Source organism: Ceratotherium simum, chromosome 5 (genome assembly GCF_057802395.1).
Source record: "Ceratotherium simum simum isolate JZ-2026a chromosome 5, ASM5780239v1, whole genome shotgun sequence".
In the NCBI taxonomy this organism is placed as follows: domain Eukaryota; kingdom Metazoa; phylum Chordata; class Mammalia; order Perissodactyla; family Rhinocerotidae; genus Ceratotherium; species Ceratotherium simum.
Genome location: NC_141904.1, coordinates 48522212 through 48539273, shown reverse-complemented (window position 1 = coordinate 48539273; position 17062 = coordinate 48522212). Strand labels below are relative to the sequence as shown.

At 57.4% G+C, this 17062-nt stretch overlaps 1 protein-coding gene across 3 annotated transcripts; it reads left to right on the top strand.

Moving 5' to 3' along the window:
• Positions 1–6731: 6731 nt before the first annotated feature.
• Positions 6732–14776, top strand: MYL3 (myosin light chain 3). 3 transcript variants are annotated; one of them, XM_087431731.1, is made up of 7 exons: positions 6732–7025; positions 9357–9384; positions 9517–9666; positions 10484–10657; positions 11953–12030; positions 12139–12181; positions 14635–14776. In XM_087431731.1, the coding sequence occupies exons 1-6, from the start codon at positions 6732–6734 to the stop codon at positions 12165–12167; spliced, it is 753 nt and encodes a 250-aa protein (XP_087287857.1). In that variant the 3' UTR covers positions 12168–12181; positions 14635–14776. The 3 variants fall into 3 exon arrangements, with proteins under 3 accessions (XP_087287857.1, XP_087287856.1, XP_087287855.1); XM_087431730.1 differs by lacking the exon at positions 14635–14776 and adding an exon at positions 12383–12622; XM_087431729.1 differs by lacking the exon at positions 14635–14776 and having other exon boundaries at positions 12139–12622.
• The last annotated feature ends 2286 nt before the right edge of the window (positions 14777–17062 follow it).

Genomic DNA, 17062 nt, shown 5'->3' with positions numbered 1-17062 from the left:
TTGGGCGAGAGGGCTGGGCATGCACACACATTGTCTGCCGTCTATAGGCTCTGGGATGCTATGCCCTGCCCTGGGTGCTCCCTTTGTCTCTGACCCACCTCAACAGCCTTCCCTTCCCTGTTTCTAAATCTGTCCCCATCTCTGTCTCAGTCCCTGTGTCTCTTCTCTGCTGTAGTCGGGGGTCCCTGGTCTCCAGTTTCTCTATGATGGCCCGGGGGAGCTGGCTCCTCCTCTCAGCCAGCATGAACCGTTTGCCTGAGACAGTTGGTCCATCCAGTCAAACAACCACCCAATTCAGACTCCTCATCTGACTGACGGGTTTTTTTTTCCCCTGCTAAATTTACTTGCATTTTTGACTGAATTGGCCATTCAACAGAGGTTGTGTCCACATGCCCCTACCCCGCCCCATGCCAGCAGATGAACAGGCTCACAGATGGACACGCACACAGGGCCAGGAGCACCCAGGCATGTTCAAACACACGTGTGGTCACAGCTTTGTGTGACACACGTGAGTACACGAGATGACAGACGCCCACACGATCACACATGTGTTTCCCATCCTCGTGCCTGCAGAGATGCATGTAAGCGTACACAGATGGCGCACATCTACATGGTCACACGCACATTCATACCTCATGCCGTGGTGACAGTGTCTATACTCCACTCCACTAGACCTATCTGGAGAAGTCTTGGGGAAATGGAGGCATGGGCAGAGCCCCTGCCCAATGGCCTGGAGCAGCCATGGCCCCTCTCCTCTGGGGCCAGCTCACATCGCATCCTCCTTCCTCCACCCTCAGCCTGTCTAGGTGGGGTTTCTGGTCATCTCGGGCCGCTGCTGAGTCCCTGTAGGCCTCAATAGCAGCTCCCAGACCCCGATCCTAAAAGGGGACTCTTTTTTTTTCTTCCAAGGACAATAAATATTTGCTCTTTGGGAAACTGCTGGTGGGAGAGTACAGGGTTTGGCCCAGCGGCGGAGAATGTCCAGGGCAGTAAAGGGAGGCCACAGGCCACACTCGGGGGAGGGGTTGGGCCCCCTCCGGAAGCTGGACCAGCAGGCAGAGCTGGGGAGTCAAGGCTGGGGCTGCACCTCACTCCAGTCCCTCTGACCTCAGCCTTGGGCCTTGTTTTCTCCATTCCTTTGCCCAGCATGTTGGTACCCCTCCTCCCATCTCTCCCATCTCAGACTCCTCTACCCCAAACCTCACCCCTCAAGAGCCTTTTTTCCACTCCCATTCACCCTCGTCAGCCCCCATCCCCTTTCTCATGCATTCATATTTCCAATCTATCTCCTTGGACCAGCCACTGAAGGCAGGGCTGGTGCCCCCCAGGCCAGGCCCCTGAGAGCAGAACACACCCCTCAGACTGGGCCCCTGAAGTTAAGGCTATGCTCTCCTTCCATAAGGGACCAGGCCTGGCCAACAGTGTCCCCCATCCTGTCCCCCACGAGGCACTGGTCCCTGGAGGATCCGCCTTCCCACTCCTCCCTCATGCTCAATTGGGCTCCCAAATATAGCGGCCGTGGCCACAGCTGGCCAGGACACCACAGCCCCAAGCGTCAGTCCTGGGCCGGGATCAGAGGGGCAGGAGCTGATTATAGGTCCCTGGGCCAAACCCAAGGCTTGCCTGCCAGCCCGCTGGGCCCTGCCACCCCCACCCCCAGAACCACAAGGTTGGAGCATCTGGTCCCCGTCAGCACAGTGGGCAGAGGGAGGGGCCTGAGGGTTGTGTTTGGCCTGCTGAGGACAGAGTTGTCTGTGTGTGGCGTGGGGGTGGCAAGGACGGGCTGGGACTCAGGGGCAGTGACTGTCTTCTGAACCCAGGATAACCTTTCCCCACCTGTGGCCATTGTACAGATGGGGAAACTGAGGCCAAGAGGAGCCAGGACCAGCCTGGGTCACAAGAGCATAGAGTCTCCTGCCTGGTCCTTGGCCACTCCTTCCCCTTGTTCAAGGCCTGGGGCTGTGCCTCTGGGAAGCAGGCCACATCCTGTTGGTGGCAAAGCAGCCCTGCTGGGAAGTCCTCCTTGGAGTCAGACTTCCACTCAAGGCTCCAGGGGCGTGGGATGGTGCAGAAATTCCTCTTCTCCGAGTCCTCGTGGTTGCCTCGTGCCACCTGTAGCCAGAGTTGCTGGGCAGTTCCTGCCCCTCTGGGGGCCGCAGTCCCCCAATCTGTGCAGCTGAGCAGGGACTAGGGGCTCTGCATGGGTCTGTATTTACGGGCACCCAGCATGTGGTGGTGGGTTTGCACGTGTGCCCTGGTAGGTGAGCTGCAGCCCCTGAGCCTGCTCACGTCCAGACAGGGTCCCCAGGACCTGCTGCACAGCAACATTTGACCTACTTCTAAGGCTCTGGGTCTGGCCCAGGCCGCGTTCTCGACTCCTCCGGGAAGTGTGGGCCTGCGTCCCAGCCCAGAGGCCGTGGGCCAGGAGGGGCGGGCCCGGGCGGCCTGCGGAGCCTGCGGCCAGGGGGACAAGGGCACGTGGGGAGCCCGACCCTCCTTCCCTGCCTCTGTCTTCTGGGCCCAAGGGACACCAGGCCTTACCCATCCGTCCCTCCCTCCCCTTACTCCCCACCACTCCCTCCACGTGGCCACCATATTCTGAGCTCTCCAAATTGGCTCTGACAGGATGAGGGACATTCCTCATGCCCCTCTGAACACTACAAGGAAGGTCTGCCAGCACTTACCCCTGCTGTTTGTCAAGAGTTTACCCCACCACCTCCTGCTCTTGTCTATACAGGGCAGCAGGCCATGCCAGTCTGGAAAACCAGCAGCCCCTGTCCTGGGTCCTGGGTCTGGGGTCTGGGTTTGGGTTTGCAGGCCTGGAGTCTGGGTTTAGAGTCCTGGGCCTGGGCCTGGTGTCTGGGGTCTGGAGTCTGGGTTTAAGGTCTGGGTTTGGCATCCTAGGTTTTGGAGTCTGGGTCCCCAGAGTTGGGTCTGGTCCTGGGTTCTGGGTTCCAGGTTCTAAGTTTGGGATTCAGATCCTGAGAACTGAGTCTGGGGTTTGTATTTGGGGTTCCAGTTTCCAGGTCTGGAGTCTGGGGTCTAGTTTGGGATCCTGGGTTCTGGGGTTTGGGTTCAGGAGCCAGAGGCTGGTTCTTATCCCTTCTACGCCCCCTGCTGGCTGGTCATCACGGTCAGGTCACTGTCTATACCGTGGGATCACCCCTACTTCTTTAGGCTAAGAGGAGTCTCAGCAACAGCTGGGGAGTGGCATGAAGAGCAGGCCTGAGCTGAGGTGTCTGCAGGTGCGCTGAGGCAGCTGCTGGCTGCACTGCTGTCCCGGGGTGCCCCCTGCCATCACCAGAACTCTAGTCAGTCAGTCAACAAATGCCCCCTCCCCAATCTCCCCTTGCCCCACTCCCGGATGGGGTTTGGCAAGGGGTCCCTGTCCCCCTGTGAGAGGCAGGCACATTGAGATGTTTGGGACATTTGCTCATCCAACATTTATTGAGTGCCTACTGTGTACTAGGCTCTGTTCTAGACTCTGGGGATATATAGCTATGGAAGAATAAAAATTCCTCCTATGCTGACACTCATGGGAGGAGGGATCCACATAAGAGACAAGAGAACAAAGAGACAAGCTCATTTTAGGGTATGCAGGGATGGGGAGACAGGGCAGAGGGAGCAGGTCCAGGGTTGTCTGAGGAGGCTTCTCAGAGCAGGTGACATCCCACTGAGACCAGGCGGTGACAAGGAGCAAGCTATGGCCAGGGTCCCAGACAAGGGTACCAGTGGGAGGAAATAGCCTGTGCAAAGGCATGGGGGTCTGGAAAGAACCTAGATGGAGGCTGGTGTGGCCAGGGGTCTCCTGCCTCTATCTGTGGGCTCCTGAGGAGTCAGGGCCCATAGCATTCCCATTGGCTGGGGGGAGGGGGAGGTAAGGTGGCTGCCCCCCGAGAGTGCTCTGGAACATGGCACGTGTGAGTCTGCATCAGATTGGGTCACAACTCAGACGCTGGAGCTGGGGAAGCCAAAGGGGTGGATCTAGACCCCCACCCCCGCCCCCAGGCTCTCCAGGTCCCCCAGGCCCTGCCAGGATCTTGCCTGCTGGGCTGTCATTCCTGAAGAGCACAGAGCTCAGGCTGGGACCTGGGAAAGAGAGGTGAGCGCCAAGCCTTGTTTGACCTGTCCTTGCTGCCCACTACCCGTCCCTCCCTCTCGCAACGCCCCCTCCTCTGTTCACCGGCCTGCCCACCTGCCCAACCCCTGCATTCCTCCTGGCCTGCTGGCAGTGAAGGGGCCTGGCCCTGGCACTGCTCTGTCTGATCTCTGCAGAGTCTCTGCTAGGGGCTGGACATTAGTTATAGGTTGAGAGTGGTCCTGTGGGGTGAGCCCTGGGGCACTGTTGGTCCCAGGAGCCAGAGCTCAGACAGTCAAAGGCCCTGCCTCAGCCTCCATCTGAGCCCTGGGGAGGCTCAGAGCCCTGCATGGCTCTGTGCACGGTGTCCCCATTGCAGGACCACATCTGCCCTGTATATGAGAGAAAGGGACCAAGACACCCCTTCCCCTACCCCTGGTCCCCAAAAGGCAGAAGAAGGTGGTGCTGTGTGGCTCTGGCTGGCTGCATGAGCCTGGCCACCCCATATCACAGAACTGTGGCCCAGGAGGCCCATGTCACTCACCTACCCCTGTTCAAGCTGACACTGGGTGGTTTCCGAGGGATGGTAGTTATATGTGAAAGAAAGAAATGAAGTGGGGAGTCTGGGTGACCCTGAGTATGTCCTCTGCCCTGGGCCTCGGTTTCCCCCATGATAGATGAAAGGCAATTGGTAGTGTCTTGTTGGCTGGGCCTGTGGGTGGTTGGAGTCCCCGTGGGACATCCAGAGTCAGTTGTCCTGAGGGTCAGTAGGCATGGGCAATGGGGCTGCCCAGAGGCCTCTCTCTGTGTTCCCTCTGGCTGTCTGCTCCTCTTGTGGTGTTTCTGGCTTGCCTCTATGGACCGTCCCCCACCCCTTTCTTTCTTAATACTCTTGCCAAACATCTGGAAGAAAAGTGAAAAACTTACCTCCCCCCCAGCACCGGATGTTGTCAGATTTCCAAATGTGGGGTGTTCTGCCCTCCAGATGAGGGGAGGAATGTCCTGTGTTCCAGCTGGATGGGGGCCTACCCCCATCTCTGGACTGCTGTCCCCTTCACCATGAGGCTCAGTGACAGGATGAGTGAGACCGGGGCCAGCAGGAAGGCAGTGGGGGTACCCAGGTATGCACCCCACTGATTCCTCCCCTCAGGCTCCAGCCCCAGTCCCGCTCCACACCCGGGAAATCCCGTGGGGCCTGGGGGTGGAGTGGGGCATTGCCTCTGAAGTTTCTATCAAAGGCTCCAGGCATTTAAAAATAACAAGGAACACCTCCTTCCCACCCGCAGGCACAGATGCTGGGCAAGGAACGGGCCCAATGTGTTTGCAAGATGTCCCCACTCTCAGAGTTCTGTGCCTGGAGCGGCCTCATGCCTCCTCAGCTTTGCCACCTCCCCCCACCTCCGCAAATGGAGGCCCAGCCGGGCTGCACTCTGTCACTACCAACTGCCGAGGGCCGGGCACTCCAGGGTGAGCACGAGGGTAGGAACTAGGGGTGAACATCCTGAGCTGAGCATGAGAGGGCAAACATCCCCCAGCCCCCTGAGGTCCCTCAGAGAAGCAGACTCCCTCAGGGCCCCCACCAAAAAGGTCGACAGAGTGGGAACAGCATCCTGGAAGAGGGGGCATGTGCCCAGTGGAGGAGGGGCCAGGGCACTCCGGGCAGAGGGTACAGTGTGTACAAGGGTCTGACGGGGAGCAGGCCCCGAGGTGTGTGGGGAAAGTGGGTCACGGGGAGCTGTGGGAGGGGGCAATAGGAAGCAAAGGTGAAACTGAGAAACCGGCCTCAGGGCCAGGCAAGTGCTGATGAAGGAGGCTGTGGGTCTGTCTGGCTATTGAACTGGGCCGAGTGACTGTCCTCAGGGAGCAGCACCCTTCCACTCCCCCTTGGGGTGTTCCTGGAGACCCTTGGACCTATGGCTGGGCTGCAGCTGCCTGTGAGTCAGGACCAGACACTCACATGCAAACACTTATAAACACTCAGACACAAACACACGGAAACAACACTCACAGACACACTCACATAGACACACCCAGACATGTGCACACGTGTAAACATCCAGACACAGATCCACAGAGCCTACACCCAGAGATAGGACGGGCCATCCCCCACATAGACAACAGGCGCAGCACACATGGACTCCACCCACATAAAGACACCCAGACAACATACACAGATACACACAGACCCTCCCACCATAGAGACACAGACACACATACAAACACTCGGACACACAGAGACCGCACACACAGACATCCCCCCAACACACACATAGATGCACAGACACAGACACATGGGAATTCAATGCACAGATGGGAAGTTTAACTCAAGAGGTTCCCGTAGGTAATCCCAGTCCTTTTCCCCCCAACACAACACACGACGCACACTTGGTGCAACCTTCTGCACCTGTTCAATGTATTGACCTGCTAAGAGGCAGCGGGGCCCCTGTGCATGTGTGTGTGTGTTTGTGTGTGTATTCGAGGGTGTGTGTGTGTGTGTGTGTGTGTGTGTTGAGCAGTGGCCTCTGTCCTCCCCTCCTCCTCCCTTTTCCCAACAGGTCATTGGGAGGAATAGAGAGCCCTCCCTCTTCCCCACCCATTCCCGAGCCTGCACAATGGCCTCTCCAGGCCCCAAAATAGCCCCTGAGCCTAGCCAATGTCCTTTTATGGCCCTGTCCCTATTGTGCACTGCGGGGGTGGGGCTGGGGTCAGGAGGTATCCAGGCAGGATAAAGGCCAGGCCCAGGACGCTCACCTATCCTGCTCTCTGCTTCCTTCTCTCCACATCCCTCTCTGTGCTTACAGCCTCCATGGCCCCCAAAAAGCCAGAGCCCAAGAAGGATGATGCCAAGGCAGCCTCCAAGGCGGCTCCAGCTCCCCCACCGGCACCTGCACCTGCACCTGCCCCCGAGCCCCCCAAGGAGGCTGAATTTGATGCTTCCAAGGTCAAGGTGAGCGTGGGAGCTGGGTTCTGACAGGAAAGGCAGGGCAGGTAAGTGGATCACAGAGTGGACCTACCCAGTACCAGGCCAGCCTCCAGAAAGTGAGCACTGAACTTAAGCTGGAAGCTTCTGTTCAGAGGTCAGACAAGCCCTGGGGGCTTCAGGCATCAGGAGGGCTGCAGCAAGAGGGATGGTGGTCAGACATTAGGCAGGACTCTCCCAGTGCTGCTGAAGGGAGTGTCTTTTTGGTGGTTTCGGAAACCGATTCTCTCTTGCCCTTCTTCCTGGACCTCACATCCTTGGGGAATCCTGGAGCCACCTGTCCCCCACCCATGCAGCCAGGCGGGGATCTTCCTTGTCCAGCTGTTGGGTCTCAAGTCCGTGCCAAGTTCCCCATGGTGGACAGGGTGGGGGTTAAAGAGAAGTGAGACCCCTGCCCAGGCTGGGTCACACTCGCCCCTGCCGAGGTGCCTGTGCCCCAAAGCTGGTAGGGCCTCAGCTTTTTGGTGGGGAAGTTGAGGCAGAGGCTAGGTAGGTCATGCAGGAAGTTGGTCTCAGAGCTGTGACCGTGGCCCCAGAAGGCCTTTCCCGGCTGGGCAATCTTCTTCAGTGCCTAAACTTGGAGGACGAGCCATGACTCCCACCTCTGCCATCTGCATAGCGGCACGCACCCTGCGTCCTGCCTGTTGCCTGTTCTTGCCTGGCCACCGGCCAGTGCTACCCTGGCTGCTGGCTGACAGGCCCTAGGAGCGCTCCCAGCCCCTCATGGTTCCTGCATGCCCAGCCAGGCCTGCAGCCCATCTGCACAGATCTACCTCCTGTTCGGAACCCTTCCTAGAGGCACCTATCCTACCCCTCAAGACACAGGTTCAAATCCCAACTCTGCTCCATCCCCTTTGCTGCTCTGTGGCTTGGTTTCCTCAGTGGTGAAATGGGACAATAAGCCCTCCTCGCAGGCTGTGGGGAATCATTCACAGAGAGTGCTCCCTGGAGTTGGCTCCCTGACCCCCAACCACCCCCAGACCCCAGGCTTGTGTCCCACAGGCTCCCTGGTGAGGGTCCCACCACCCTGGGCCCATGGTGGCATTGTCCAGTCTCACTGGATCTGAGGTTAGCACAGCCTCCTCTCTGAGAGGAGGGAATAGTAAGGCCTCTTGTGTGTCCCCCTGCGTCTCCCCCTTGGGCTGGCTGGTGAAGGGCAGAAGGCTTTGCCAGGAGCCCGGGGAACCTAATCTCAGCAGGCTTCCTGGTGGAGAGAGAGCTCTCAGGGGGCCAAGATCGACAACTTGTTCTTCCCAACACTGGACTGAACCAGAGAGCCGGCAAGGACAGCCATGGAGGGTGGCAGGGAAGGTCTCCCTCTGTGCTGGTGTGCACTCTGGAGGTTGTTGGGACTCCAAGGGCACAGCAGTGGGAGGGGTGCCAGTCACGCCCCCCTCCCCCAAGGTCCTTTCCCTCATGCAGCCTTGACCTTGGAGTCAGTGACTGAGTGATAAAAATAGACCTAGTATCGGGTGAGGAGGGGGAAACCGGGTCCCAGGAGGCCTCCTGACCCCAGGTGGCCCTGTTGAGGCCTCAGCAAACACTCAACAGCACTGCCCTGGCCCCATGCTGTGCTGCAGTGGGGGCTGCCCTGGGCTCACGATGGGGGTGGGTAACACCTAGGTGTAGGCAGGGCCATGTGAGTGACAGTGCTCAGCCTTGAGGGCTCTGTGAGGGGCAGACACATGTAAATGCATGCACACACATGTGTGTGTACTTGCATGTACATTGCATGTACATTGCACAGACACACACACATCCCTTCCTATGGATGTGCTCTCATGCTATAGAAGCCCTCTGGCCTGCACCGTCACCCTTGCTCCTCCTATCTCTGCCCCAATGGCCCTGTGAGATAAAACCTCCCATCTCACTCATGTGGACAGTCCTGCCCACTGGGCCCCAGGCCTGGTAGGGGTGGCAAAGCCAGTCTGGTCAGATCTTGTGGCTTCAGGTACCCCTGTCCAGGACCAGGGGCATCAGGTAAGGCCCACCTTGGGCTGGGGACTCAGGGCACCAGGCCTCCCTCCACACCACTTCCCCAGCTGTGGCTCACCAGGTTTCAGGATCAGGGCACATGTAGACCCAAGGCCCTCAGGTTGGACAGGTGGGGAGGTAAGGAGGCAGGAGGGTGTCAAGGTGGACAGCAGGAGGTCCTGGGTGGTGGAAGCTGGGATGCTGGGACGGGGACAGGTTGGGACAGCTGAGAGGTTGAGGCCTGGGCTGGCCACGGAGTGACCAGGAGGAGGCCTGCCCCAACCTCTGAGCAAGGCACTTAGAATCTTTGGGGTCTCCTTTCAGATCGAGTTTACACCAGAGCAGATTGAAGGTGAGTGGAGGTCTTGGGCCCAGGGGCTGCAGGGTTGGGCCCAGGTCCCCAGTCTGAGAGTCCCCAGCAGTGTGGGGTGAGTGGGGGGTGCTGACTCAGGGAGCATCCACAGCTCATGCCCTCTCCCTGCAGAGTTCAAGGAAGCCTTCACGCTGTTTGACCGCACGCCCAAGTGTGAGATGAAGATCACGTATGGGCAGTGTGGGGATGTCCTGCGGGCGCTGGGCCAGAACCCCACGCAGGCCGAGGTGCTCCGCGTCCTGGGGAAGCCAAAGCAGGAAGGTTGGTACACCCAGCCTGAGACCTCGCCGTCAGTGCTGGTCCCCGGAGACTGCCAGGGTGGGCTGACATCTGTAGAAGGACAGCACGGGAACCTCCCTGCTGTGCACTGTCCTGACATCCTGCCATTGTCCGGATGAGGGCTCTGAGGCCAGTCTCAGGTGATGCTTACCAGGTGACGAGCAGTGATGGTTCTCTGTACTCTCTGGCCCCATGCCAATTCATCAGGTCTGCTAGTCACGGGAGACTGATGAGAGTGCAAACTACCTTCAGTGGCTGGTGTGAGGTGGGCTAGGGGCCCCGGCCTTCCCGTCCCATGTGCTCTCTCTGCCCCTCCTTGCCTCCTCGGCATCTCTGTGGGTCAGGGCCAGCTTCCCTCACCACCCTGGCCAGAGAGGGTTGCCTGCTTTGCCCCAAGGAGGAGTGAGACCCAAGCCCTCGTCATGGGTTCAAAAGTCCCAGGGAATGTCTCTGATTGGCCCAGCTGCTCCTGACCAGTCACAGGTGGGGGGAGGGTGGGTCTATAAGAAAATGACACTAGGGAGGACTGTTCCCCAAAAGGAGAACAGGAGTGCTGGACAGAGCCCACTGTGGTGTCACTGCAGCAAACTCTCCTTGTGAACAGCAAAGGACCATGGAAACAATGCATTTCTTGGTTAACTGTAAAGTGTCTTGTGATGGTGGAGTGCATTGTAAATGGCAAACTGTACAGAGTGCTTTGGGAACTATGTGAGAGCAACAACTCCTCATTATAAGGCACAGAGGAAGGGTGTGCCCATCCTACCCCTCAGCACCTGGGACTCGGGACCTCTCTCCACAGAGCTTAACACTAAGATGATGGACTTTGATACGTTCCTGCCCATGCTTCAGCACATTTCCAAGAACAAGGACACAGGCACCTATGAGGACTTTGTGGAGGGGCTGCGGGTCTTCGACAAGGAGGGCAATGGCACCGTCATGGGCGCTGAGCTCCGCCACGTGCTGGCCACGCTGGGTGAGGGCAGCCTCCTCCCCACCCCCATTCCTCCTTCCGGGGGCATCCTGGGAGAAACCACTCTGTCGCCTGCTGGGCCTGTGTCTCACCTGTGAAATAGAGAGTGACACTGTCAAGGTGCCTCTATGGCAGGCAACAGAAATGTGGGGAATTTAGAAATTTAGGTGGAGGATAATGAAAGTGTGTTGGTGCAGCTCACAGAACCTAAGGGGGATGGCAACAGCTCTGGGGACAGGGTGGGGCGAAGTTGTGCGTCCAGGAGGATCAACTCAGTCCTGGTGCTCATTGCCTCAAGGTCAGGGCCACATCATCTGAGTGGCTGAGTAGGTCACGTGCCTACCTCTTGGGCATTCTGACCCCAACTGTCAGGTGCCCGGCTGGCAGGGACGCCCCCTTCTCCAAGGGACTTTTTCCTACAGCAAATGTTAGTGAGCACCTGTGTCTGCTTAAAGTGACTTTTCCTGCAGCAAACATTTATTGAGCACTTACTGTGTGCTCGGAGCTGAGCTGGTCTCTGGGGTTATGTGTGTATATGTGTGGCTGAGGGGGTACGAGGCAGGAGAGAAACTGCAGTTGGCATTCCAGTGGGAGACCAGCACAACACACACAAAAGCATAGAGGCAGGGGACTGGCCCAGTAGTGTAGTGGTTAAAGTTCGGCGCACACCACTTCTGCAGCCTGGGTTCGCTGGTTCAGATCTGGGGCATAGACCTATACTGCTCATCAAGCCATGCTGTGGCTGCATCCCACATACAAAATAGAGGAAGATGGGCACAGATGTTAGCTTAGGGCCACTCTTCCTCAAGCAAATATAGGAAGACTGGCAACGGGTATTAGCTCAGGGCCAATCTTCCTCACCAAAAAAAAAAAAAAAAAAAAGAATAAAAGCATAGAGGCAGGAAAGTGCCAGACTTGTCTGGGGAACAGTGGTAGTGTCTCTTGGTCTCCTCCACAGTTATCCCCCAAGGTTTCCGGCTCTATCCCCACCAGCCTATCGAGGTCAGAGGACAGGGTGTGCTGGTGGTTTGAACACCAAGATGGCACTGTAATGAACAGAGCCCAGGCTCAGAGGGGGCACCAGGCCTGCATCCCCAGGCCCACCCTTTTTGATTTGTCACTGATTCTCTTGGTCTCAGAGGTGGGGGTGATGGCCAAGGCCTTGTGAGCAATGGTGGCTGTGGCAACATGAGGTGTGGGGATACTGGAGAGGCAGACCCACCATCCAGGGGGTTCAGGGGATCCTCCCAACCTTTGCACGTCCGGATGTTCCTGACTCGGCCTCCCACCCCTGCCAGGTGAGAGGCTGACAGAAGACGAGGTGGAGAAACTGATGGCTGGGCAAGAGGACTCCAATGGCTGCATCAACTACGAAGGTAGGCTGAGCAGGGCAGGGGTCTGCTGGGGGGGCATTGGGACCCTAGGCTCCCACCCTTGGCTACCCAGGGCTAAACCCTTGCCACTCACTCTCCCCTTCTTTCCAGCATTCGTGAAGCACATCATGGCCAGCTGAACCTCTCACCCCAGGTGAGACCCCCTCACTCCCTTCCAAACCTGCTGCCACCTTTGCCACCTCTGCTGATCTCAGCCTTGTTGTCCCCATCATGCCTCTGTCACCCAAATCCCTTGTTGCCGCCTCCCCATCTCCACCAACTCCAGTTCTCATTTGACATGCTGCTGCCTTGCTTGATCCCCTCCACCGTACCCTGCAATCGCCTTTGCTCTCAGGGAGCCCAGGGGAGGCCATGCTGGGGACAGCTCATTCCCCATTCATGATGCTGACACCAGTGGCCTGGAGTTGTGGGAAGGAGGGGAGCGCATCAAGACTCCTGCACAAGCTCCCTCTGCTCAACCCTGCAGACCTGTCTGCCTGGCTGTCATCTCATGTCCCTATTAGGCTACACTTACCTGTGACTGCATCTCTGTCCCTACCCCATGAGCCCCATGAATAAACGGCTTCTTTCCTTCTTTCTGTCTTTCCTTCTTCCCTCTCATCTCCTCCCTCCCTCCCTTCCTTCTTCCTTTCCTTCCCTCTCTCCCTCCCTCCCTCCTTCCTTCTTTCCTCTCGGTGGTCCTTTGGTTGACTTCTGTAAAGTCTATGGGCCACACATAGTGAGCCTGGGACAAAACAAGGCGAGTCGTTTTGAAATGCTGCTCATCCCACCAAAACTGCCCCATATGGTGTGCCAAACCCTCTGAGCCTGCCCACCAGGATAGGAGCAGGGCCGAGCTAGAAGAGGTCTGGGGGACCCTCCCTTTCTTTAGCCCCCCCTTCTCTTTTCTGGAGATGGCAGCTGTGCTATGGCCTCAAACACAGAGATGCCACTGGGAGCCTGAGAGCACTGTCTGAGCTGTCTCACTCCATAACTGGCAATCAGGGAACCATGGGGCATTGGCCCAGAGCCACCTACGTCACAGGTGGAGAAACTGAGGCCCAGAGCCTGAGTCATACTGGGAATGGGTGGTAGGGCAGGAGCTAAATTTGTCCCCAGGCTGTCAGAGCTGAAGAGGCCTTAGACCCCTGCCTGACTCAGCTAGGGAAACTGAAGCACTCTGCCTGCAGTGGGGATCTAGGCTAGAGGCTAGGGGCAGCATCCAGGGTCCACCAGTGGGTTCCTCAGCCCCAGGCTCCTCAGCAGGAGGCAAGTGTGTAGTCCAAGTGTGCAGCGACAGGAGGTGGTGCATGCCCCTCTGCAAACCCTGCCCCATCCCACACCCTGCTCTGGGGCCGGGACCCTCCCCTTGGAGCCCAGCGGGGAGAGTGAGGGGAGGCTTCCTGGAGGAGGTGAAACACCGGAGTTTGATGGAGAGAGAGAGCAATGCCTTGCAGGGAGGCTGGTTGCCCTAGAGATATACCCACATTCATAGCAGCATTATTCACAACAGCCAAAAGGGGGAAACACCCTAAGTGCCCACCAACAGATAAATGGAGAAACAAAATGTGGTACATCCATACAATGGAATATGATTCAGCTTGAAAGAGGAAGGAAATTCTGACACATGCTGCAACATGGATGAACTTTGAGCATATTATGCTAAGTGAAATAAGCCAGTCACAAAGGGACAAATACTGGATGATTCCACTTACATGAGGTACTTAGAGTACTCAAATTCATAGAGACAGAAAGTGGAATGGGGGTTGACAGGAGCTGGGGAGAGGGGAGAATGGGGAGTTATTGTTAAAGAAAAGAACAACAAAAAGAGAGTAGAGACAGAATGTCTTAGGCTGGGCTTCCTCAGAAGCAGAGCTGTGACAAGGACCTGAATGCAAGGAGTCTCCCTGGGAGGTGACCCCAGGAGCATGGGAGAGCAGCTGGGGAGGGAAGGAAGTCTCTACGGGGTGTGTGGGAGCAGATGGAACTGTGGGCAATGGGGGCTCAACCCACTGGGGACCTTTAGGAGATAGTGGAGTTGTCCCACCAAGGGATGAGGAAACCAGACTATTTATCCACCACCTCCCATTCACTGTAAGGGCCGGGCTCCGAAGGCAGACTGGAACATTTGTGTGGGGCACTTCAACATCTGCTCCAAGGAGCCATGCAGGCATCTGAGGGAAGACTTTCTGGCAGAGGGCACAAAGGCTCTGAGATGGAAGCAGAGAGCATGATGGGGAGGTGACAGGACACGGGTCAGGTGATGCAGGGCCTGTGGGCACTGGAAGGGCTTTGCTCTGGGGAGATGTTTTATCAGCATCATTGTGGCTGCTGTGTGGAGAATAGACTGGGGGGCATCAGCAGAAGCAGGGAGACCCATTAGGAGGGTCCAGGAGAGAGAAGCAGATGCACTCTTGGCCCAGTGGAGATGGTGAGAAGTGGCCGAATTCTAGGTCATTCTTTTCTTTTCTTTGTTTTTTTGGTGAGGAAGATTAGCCCTGAGTTAACATCTGTTGCCAATCTTCCTCTTTTTCCTGAAGAAGATTGGCCCTGAGCTAACATGCATGCCCATCTTCCTCTATTTTATATGTGGGACACCTGCCACAGCATGGCTTGATAAGCGGTGCGTAGGCCTGCACCCGAGATCCGAACCTGCGAACCCCGGGCCACCGAAGCAGAGCGCGTGAACCCAACCACTACGCCACCAGGCTGGCCCTCCAGGTCATTTTTAAAAACACTCTCAGCAACATCTCGGGTGGATTTTGAGGCTTTCCGGTTCCTTTCCTTACCTGAACGCAGTCCACTGCAGGCCCAGATCTGGTGCAGGGGGAAGGGAGGGGCCGTGGTCTGCTCTTTCACTGTGTATAGTCTGGCTGGAATCGAGGCACCTGTGGCCTCATTGTGGTGGCCTCAGCTAGTGGGGGTGTCTCCATGTGAGTGTGTGACCTTGCTGAACACTGGATAGCCTCCCTGGCCACTTGGTGGCTGAGGACCCCTACAGAGGAGAGCAGGACCTTCCTTTGGCCCCAGTCAGGGCAGGGAGCCACCTGATGTGGCCAATATCCCTGTGGGCAGCCCCCAGCTCCTGCACGTTCCAGCCACCTTGCTCCTGGTCACCAAGCCCAGGAATAGCTGAGCTCCCCTTCAAAAGTCTCCAGGGACCACCCAGGCCTGGGTGGTCCCAGCATTTTCTTTCTGGGGATGCCCGCTCCGGGCTGGAGTCCTACAGGCTGGGATTGCACTTGTTCTCAGTCATCTCCAGGCAAGAAGTGTCCCTGCCTCGAAGTTCACATATGCCCCGGATCCCAGGGGATATATGCCCTACTCTCTCAAGAATGCCTCCCCTCCTCCAGTTTCCAGGATGGTCCTGCAGTGTCCCCAGCCCTCCCCCAAACATACCCTCCTTCTTGCAGGCTCCCCCAGTTCCTGGGAGCTGCCGCCCCTCTTGGCTTCTCTGGGCAGTGGAAGGGAACATCCCACACATCCCCCCAAGACACTCTGCAGCCCCCACCCTCCAGTCCTCCTGTGTGGACTAAGAGGGGACGGGCTGGGGTGGCTGGTGGGGGCAATGTGGGGCTGTCGTGTCTGATGAGCTCTGGCTGGGGCTATTTGGTCCCACTTATTGGGGGTCAACGCTACTTAAAACGTGTCTCTGTCCCAGCCATGGCCTTGTTGCCACTCTGGGGCCATTTACGTGTTATATGTGGCAGTGCTGACCACGTGTGGGCTGTCTTGTTCAGGGGCTCAAGTCACTGGCTGTGGGTCTGTGTCAGAGTCGAGGGGGTGGAGAGACCTAGAGGTGGAACTCAGCTTCAGGGGTGAGGGTTCTCTTCGCCCAGCATCCTCCACCTGCCTTGGCTGGGTGGAATGTGTGTGTATTTCTTTGTGTCCCTGTGTGTTTGTGTGTGCATATGTCTGTGTATTTGTGTGCCTGTGTATTTGTGTCTATGAGTGTGTAAGTACCCGTGTGTGTATACCTGTACCTGTTTGTGCATATGCACATGGGTGTTTACCTCTGTGTGTGCATGCATGACTGTGTCTGTTTGTGTACGTGCTGGGGGGCTCTGCTGAGTCAGCACTGGTGCTGGGCGGGCGGCACTGCCAGCCAGGGTGTGGCCTCCCCACAGTTGCATAAACACTGGTCCCAGCTCCCCCCTCAAGCAGGGTGGTCCAGCTTGTGGCCCTGCAGCCAGTGGAAAGGATGGGAGGGGGCAAGCGGCTTGTCCTCCTGTCAGCCTGGTCCCCTCCATGTGTCAAGTGCCAGGTCATGTGCCTCATAAGGCTGGGGTCTGGTCTGGGGTCTGTCTATGCCTCACTTCCCCCATCTGGCCTGGGGCCTGATCTCTGAGGTCTCTCTAAGGTGGCAGTAATATTCACCTCTCCAGTCCCAGCACAGGCTGAACCAGAGGGTCAGTGGGGCAGCCAGGGACTAGGGGACCTGGGGCAGGGTTGAGCCTCAGGACCCCAGAACCAACCGTCCCTCCTCTGCTCTGACGTCCCTGAATGGACACCTGTCGCTCTTGGCAGCCTGCCACACTCTATCCTCTCTCCCAGATACCATCTGCAGGGATCCTGGGATCACCACTGGGACATGGATCAGATGGCACTGAGTGGGGGCCCAAGAAGGTCAGAAATTCAGACCGAGGTAGAATGAAGTCAGGCAGGGTCTTGAAGAAATCAAATGTTGGAGGAAAATCTTACCAAGTCACAAGAAGGAAAGAAATCAGACTGCGGTACGAGAAATTGAACTATAGGGCTCAAAGCACTCAGCGGTAGAGGAGCTGACAGAAAGCTGATGAAGACCTTAAGAGAGGTCAGGAGGTGGAGTAAAAGGGTCCAAGCAATGGAGTGTATGAAATCAGAGGGTAGGTGGAGATGAGGTGGGAGGATAGGAGGAGGCGCAAAAGAAATTGGGCAGCGGTTTGACAGGCAGCCCTCATGTTGCATAAGTGGGTGCTTGGCAGTGCCAGGCTGGAGTGCTCTGCTCTTGGTCCTGAGGCCTTGGGTGGTGGGGAGGGTGGAAGGGAGGGGGCAA

Excerpts from the sequence above, each read along its gene's own strand:
- MYL3 (XM_087431731.1), top strand. The coding sequence starts at position 6,732 with ATGTCCTTTTATGGCCCTGTCCCTATTGTGCACTGCGGGGGTGGGGCT. Across the intron at positions 9,385-9,516 it reads TACACCAGAGCAGATTGAAG|AGTTCAAGGAAGCCTTCACG; the intron begins GTGAGTGGAGGT and ends CTCTCCCTGCAG. Across the intron at positions 12,031-12,138 it reads TGGCTGCATCAACTACGAAG|CATTCGTGAAGCACATCATG; the intron begins GTAGGCTGAGCA and ends CCTTCTTTCCAG.